We start from the raw sequence: 7195 nt of genomic DNA, 5'->3' as shown, positions 1-7195 counted from the left end.
GTTTGGGAAATTTATAGGAATGAGATGCAAATATTAAATTGGTTTTACCATGCAGCCTTTGTTCCGGTTTTCTCATATTCGCCATGATCAACTCTATAATATAAATGATGTAGACACAGCGACGGATTCAGAATTTTAAGTCAGGAGCACCGTGCAATATATATATATAAACATTACAAATATAAAATACAAAAGAAAGAAGAAAAAAGAAAAAAAAAAATCAAATATGCACATTAAAAAGATTAATTTTAAGAAGTATAAATTGAAAAGGGAGAGAAAAATGAGAGAACTTTAAAAGGAAAAAGTTAAGAGTTTCAATTGAGAAAGGAAAATTTAACTTGTTATTTTAAGGAAATTTAATGAATTTAAAGAGTAAAAGATAAAATAAAGCAATAATTTTAGAAATCACAAAATTTAGGGGGTACTGTATACAAATTTTCATATATATATAAAAATACTATATATATTATAGAGGGCGGGGCCAGGCCAGGGGGACGTGTGCCCTTTCTTACTCTTCATTGGCTCGGTCCCTGTATAAGACATCAACCAAACTACATAGCACCTGTCAGTGACGAACCAGAAAATTTACTAGGGGGGCTGCCTTTTAATTTGTAGGGAAAAACTTATATGGTGGGTCTATTTTTGTAATTTTAATGCGATTTTGTTCATAAATTTTTAAAAAATCAAAGTATAAAATGAAAAGAAAAAAAAAATTAGTGGGGGCCGAATTATAATTTTAGTGGGGGTATCTTCATAAATTCTTAAACATTTGAAGTATAAAATGTAAAAATAAAATAAAATAAAATCAGTGGGGGCGAAATGTAATTTTAGTGAGGGCATCTTCATAAATTCTAAAAAAATTGAAGTATAAAATGAAAATATAATCTTCATAAAATCTAATGGGGGCGGAATGTAATTTTAGTGGGCCATCTTTGTAAATTCTAAAAAAATTGAGATATAAAAAGAAAATATAAAAAATCCAGTAGGGGCCTGTGCCCCACTGGTCCTATGTTGGGTTTGTGCCCTGCACCTATTGAAGAGTAAGACAATACCTCACCATATCTATCAGATGTAGATATGGGTTTGCCCACCCAACTACTATACTCGATACCAATAATCATCTGATTCAATAGTATAACTTTTTCGTTCTCAAAGATAAATTGTGTGTGTTTATTGCCATTATAAATAAATAAAAACTACTCTACTCAATGGGAGAATTCCGTCATTCACTATTCATATTTTGGACTGGTTGGAGCGAGGAGTGATGAATATTCCTTTAACATGAAAGAAGGAAAATTGGAAAGATGGGAAGGTAAAAGGGGTAGAAAATGTCACTAGGAAATGAATGGTCGTTTTTTTGTATTATTTGCTTAAGTAGAAAATAGACGAGATAAAAAGACGAGTATAACATGATTTGATCATCATATCTTCTGCAAGTAAAATGAAAGTTTTTGAAAGGTAAATCAAAAAGTGAAAAAAAGGGCAATGGGGATGCATACTAGATAGTAATCTTTAACATTTGGGAGCAATCTTTAATAAACTCACCAATGTTATATTTTGGAGCATTGAATCGGCTATTTAAATTTAAATTGAAAAAAATTTAGTCAATTATGTGCTCCCAAACACAACATAAAAATATTTCCTTCAAAACAAGACTCTACGTGTAGTTTTTATGTCAGTTGTATCCATTGCCAGTCTTTAAGCTGGAGCTTTGACATCCTAGCATCAAAGTAAACAAATAATAATAATAAATCAATTAACGGTGCAGTAAAATAATAAGTCGAAAAGTATAAATGCTTGTTTGACAATCGCTTTTGCTTTGTACTTTTGCTTTGACCCGAAGTAGAAGTAACTTTTATGTTTTAGAGCATGTTCAATGCTATTTCAAAACTTGTTTAGTAACGTAAATTTGATGCAAGATTCTTTGAAGCAAAAAATGAAAGCATGTTTGGTAAAAAATGCTGCAAATTTTAAAATTTGAATTGCAAGTTAAAAAGTTATTTTCGAATTTTATTTATTATTATTTTTTGAACATTGTTTTGTTATAGTGCGGAAGCAAAAAAAAAAAAATCATTTTTATGCTTCCGATTTTGGCCTCAATTTCGGAAGCACGTTGATACTATTCAAATGATAACAAAGGTTACCAAACATGCTTTGTAGTTGCTTCGCTACAGTATACTAGCAAAAACAAAAACAAAAACACACGAAGCAAAAACATTAGCCTAACAGACCCTTCGTGGGGCAAGAATGGGACTGCGGGGCGGCATGCGTCTTCGGGTCTATGCTGGCTCTGTCCCTATATATATATATATATATTTATAAGTGCATAAAAGTGGAAAAGTTTCTATAGATATAAGGTAAATTAGTCTATTTTGTGCACCATACACTGCCTTTTAGATGCCTAAGATTGCAGGGTGAATATTATTTATCAATCTCAAATGAAGTCATGCACTGGCTAGAAGATCTCATTTGGACATTTATACTTATATTTTCTTCATATTTAAATGAAGTCAAATTTTTTTTTTTTTTTTTTTCCTTTTAAAAAGATACAATTTTATTTACACTTTCACTTCTTTAAAGTACATATATATTCCCAACCAATAGAATGTATTAGTATTATGCTTCTAAAATTTGAATTTATCTTACATTCTTAGGCAGCAGTCAATACAATTTAATTAGTCTTGTACAAAGGATGGTTGATATTATCTCACTCAATGTTCTTTTTTTTTTTTTTTTCTTCTCTCTCTCTCTCTCACACGTAAAATTCCAAGATTTGAAATTAGTATTTCATTTTTAAGTTAATATATTAAACATGATAAGATTACTTCTATATTTTTTTCCTAAGACCTCAAATTATAACAAGCCAGGCCTTCATATATTCTAAAATGTTTATCATCATAACAATTTTTATAGTCCAGACATAACGATGTGTATTACATGATAAAATTGGCCAGTGTCAATTCGTAGTTTGCCGAATTAACTGATTAACAGCGAAATACTTTTCTATAGTTATTGAGATACCGACTTATTGATGAGTTTGAAATTCACAACCGAGCCAACCAATTCTTAATAGAAATGCCTGTTTCTAAACAAAATGGGTTGGCTCGAGCCAATTGGTTTCAATGCAAACATTATTTTCCTAATAAAAATGATTGTGGGGAGGGGGAGTTGAATTAGGGATTACTTATTAAGAAGCAAAAGATATATTACTATTCAACAAATTATTTTATTATTATTATTATTATTTTTATTAATATTGACAAAAAACACAATCATCCATTCATTTACACCCTCAACTTTCTACCTTAGAAACAAGAAAATGTAGTTGGTTTAAGCAAGTTTACTGAAAATACTAGAATATCAAAGTCACCTCTTTAGAGAATATATGTTAAGGCTACATTTTCTTTATTTAAAATTTTATTTTGGGTGTTGTGCTGTCATTTATGTGAAAAATGGAAGTAAACATTTTACTTTGCAACTTTTGAAAAACGGAGCAGCTACAGTGCAACTTAAAACGAAAATACATTCATGAATCATGTAGCATCAAATTGGTGCTTTAGAAAATATAAAGAAATTGACAAGTTTTATTACGGAGTATAATTGTTTTGTAACAATTTAGAAAACAAAACGTGATTATCAAATCTGATTTTTACTTCTCATTTTTTCTTTTGAAAATGGTAGTAGGAAATTGAAAATGGCAAAGTTATCAAATAGAGCCCAGTATAATGGATTCTTGTCCCACGAATCTATATGGGTAGGGTTTTGGGTACATGAGATTGAGTGTTAACACTACTTAATAGTTTAACTTTTAAAGTTGGATTACGAAATATTCGATTTGTGACAAGTAGTATAAGAATATGTTCAACCATTGATTTAATATCACATCAAACACCCACATGGAGGTGTTCGGGTCAGGTACTAAGTCTTTCGTCATTAGGGTGAACCAATTATAACGAGAGTGAGGAGGCCCCGGATGACATGGGCCAGGTCCGACTCGCAAAACACAACATTCAGTCCGAACAGCTGGGTCAGCCCATAAAAAGACACTGCCATATGGGCCGAACGGGAGTAAGCCCATCAAGGGTGACCAGGTCTTACAGAGGAATAGGCCCAGATCCAGCAATCAGTAAATATCTTGTAAATATCTTGTAAATATCTATAAATAGGAGTTGGAATGAAGAGGAGAGGGATCTTTTCGGGTTGAAGTGTAAGAATTCTAGAGAGAGAGAGAAAGAATAGAAGGAGTTTCTTGCATCTTCAATTGGCGCCGTCTGTGGGAATCGAACCCACGACCACGCAGGAGGCCGGCGCCGGTCGTGATATTAACGTCTTGGGGGCAAACCCTAACTTCGATGTTGTCAGGAAGTCTAAGTCTCATACGAAGAACATCCAGATCTACAACCATGGTGGAAGTGCTAGAAGAATCTAAAAGTGGGAAAATGGAAGCCTGCCGAAAGTAAAAAGAACGAAACTAACCTCGGAGGACTGCAAGATCGCTGGAAGAATGACTCTCGAAGGATTTCACCGGAAAAAGCTTAGCACTGTTCTAGAAAGAGAGAGACTTGGCTGATGATGGAGACGGTAAAGGGAAGTGAAGTGGAATTCTAGAGCATTATAAAGGCGAGGGGGCCCGAGGGCCGAAGCGTCGGGAAGGCGAGAAATCCCTCGAGCCCCGGAACATTGATTCTGGATCTGACCGTCCGCTCCCCCACGTGGTTATCTCGAGCCGTCAGCGTCATGATGAGACGCCATCAATAATTACCCCTTATTAAATAAGGGGCAATTATGGGGGCAGTTGAGGAGGCCCCGGATGACATGGGCCAGGTCCGACTCGCAAAACACAACATTCAGTCCGAACAGCTGGGTCAGCCCATAAAAAGACACTGCCATATGGGCCGAACGGGAGTAAGCCCATCAAGGGTGACCAGGTCTTACAGAGGAATAGGCCCAGATCCAGCAATCAGTAAATATCTTGTAAATATCTTGTAAATATCTATAAATAGGAGTTGGAATGAAGAGGAGAGGGATCTTTTCGGGTTGAAGTGTAAGAATTCTAGAGAGAGAGAGAAAGAATAGAAGGAGTTTCTTGCATCTTCAGAGAGTGATGTGAATTTGAGTCGGAGAGAATGTCATGAATTATTATTCTACGTGGGGTATGAATAGGAATGGCTTTGAACATATAAAACTGGGTGTTAAAGACAATCTAATAGCTTATAGATTTTTTGGATCCAAAAACACTTGAAAATGAAAACGATGTGATCGTTATTGTATATATTGGGTGGCGTGGACAAGTTTTTAAAGAAAAAAACAGAAAAAAAAAAGCCGTTGAACCGTTTGTCCTCGACCCGCTCATTTCCCGGTTCGACACTAAAATATTCCACGTTTTTGATAGACTAAAATTTCTTTCAATCTAGGGTTTTTGATAGACTGATACACCGATACTCTCCCAAACTCCAGTCCGCCCACTTCACCTTCCTCTCTCCCTACATACGTTTCATACATTCTCTCTAGACTCTCTAAGTGGCGGGCATGGACGATGTATGCGAAGGCAAGGACTTCTCGTTCCCGAAGCAAGAAGAGGGAATCCTCCAATGGTGGACCGAAAACAATGCCTTCGAGACCCAGCTCGACAGAACAAAGGACCTCCCAGAGTATATTTTCTACGACGGACCACCATTTGCCACCGGTCTTCCTCACTACGGCCACATTCTCGCCGGCACGATCAAGGACATAGTGACCCGGTACCAGACCATGACGGGCCACCACGTGACCCGGCGATTCGGATGGGACTGCCATGGCTTGCCCGTCGAGTTCGAGATCGATACCAAGTTGGGAATTAAGAGCAGAGAGGATGTGCTGAAGATGGGGATTGATAAATACAATGAGGAGTGTCGGAGTATTGTGACGCGGTACGTGGACGAGTGGGAGAAGATTGTAAGCAGGACCGGTCGGTGGATCGATTTCAAGAATGATTACAAGACTATGGACTTGAAGTTTATGGAGAGTGTTTGGTGGGTATTTTCTCAGCTATTTGAAAAGGGTCTCGTCTATAGAGGTTTCAAGGTTTGTTTTTCACGTTGAACTTGCATAAATATATGTATGTGTATTCCTCTTTCCCTTTTTCATTCTCTGGTTTTAGGATAGAAGAAAAGATAATGATGAAGGCAATTTTTGAATGGTGTTTCCAATTTGTTAATTGTGGTTCATTCTGAACTGGGTACTGGATATTCTGAGAAACTAGATGATAATTTAAACTTGAACTGTATGTTTTTATTTATTTATTGATTATATAGTGGGATGAATTGGAGTTAAATGTTCGTGTGCTGTGGTTGCTTTTTGCAGGTTATGCCATACAGCACCGGTTGCAAGACTCCATTGTCTAATTTTGAAGCCAATTCGAACTATAAGGTTTAAACTGGATCTTTCCTTAATGGGTTATGCAACTAGTAATTTTACTTCTACTAATAGTAATTATAATGGTAGTAAATAATCTTCATATATTGCCACTGATTGTCATTGTTTTTGATAGCAGAGCAGGCCATTGCTCGGTGTAGTTACCACCAGCCTTGTTACCGAACTAGATTACTTGCAGAGTTCTCGAAGGAATTTTTATGATTAGATCTTTCTGATCCCATGACTGTTTATAGTGCATTTTTTCAGTTTCAATGATAATTTCATGTTTTTCATGCTTATATTCTACATTCTGTAGCTAATAGATCTACATACAAACTTGAAAGTAGCCCCTCTGTGTGTCTCTGTCTCTTTTTTATATATATTTATTTTTATGGTTTTGTTTTGTAGAGCTGTTGTGATGATAATAATAATACTTATTATAGCAACTTCTTCATCATCATTATTGTAATAATTTTTATTATTTGTCTAGTTTCAATTTTTTTGAAGCCTTATATTTCTAACACTCCGGAGTACACAGGAAGTACCTGATCCTGAAATCATGGCGACTTTCCCAATAGTTGATGATCCAGATAGTGCAGCTTTTGTAGCGTGGACAACGACACCATGGACACTCCCTAGTAATCTTGCCCTCTGCGTCAATGCAAATTTTGTCTATGTAAAGGTCAGTCTTTCTTGAAAAGTCTGAATTGGTGAATCAACTATTTGTGCTGTCAATGCATATGTTTGTGTAGACAATAAATTGTCTACATTGCTAGTTTGAACTTTGAATTGGTGTAGTCTA

General features: G+C 35.5%; 1 protein-coding gene across 1 annotated transcript in view; it reads left to right on the top strand.

Moving 5' to 3' along the window:
• Positions 1-5399: 5399 nt before the first annotated feature.
• The window catches only part of LOC132300983 (isoleucine--tRNA ligase, cytoplasmic-like), a 49964-nt gene continuing 48168 nt past the window's right edge, over positions 5400-7195 (top strand). Inside the window, exons 1-3 of the mRNA XM_059798287.1 lie at positions 5400-6063; positions 6343-6408; positions 6932-7075. Of these exons, the coding sequence (XP_059654270.1) occupies positions 5530-6063; positions 6343-6408; positions 6932-7075 (744 nt within the window). The 5' untranslated portion in view covers positions 5400-5529. The remainder of the gene's footprint in view (positions 6064-6342; positions 6409-6931; positions 7076-7195) is intronic.

The sequence above is a fragment of the Cornus florida genome, unplaced genomic scaffold (assembly GCF_030987335.1).
Source record: "Cornus florida cultivar Cherokee Brave unplaced genomic scaffold, ASM3098733v1 CherokeeBrave_3.0.0_Hap2_Chr01, whole genome shotgun sequence".
NCBI lineage: Eukaryota > Viridiplantae > Streptophyta > Magnoliopsida > Cornales > Cornaceae > Cornus > Cornus florida.
This window is presented reverse-complemented; position numbering and strand designations above follow the sequence as displayed.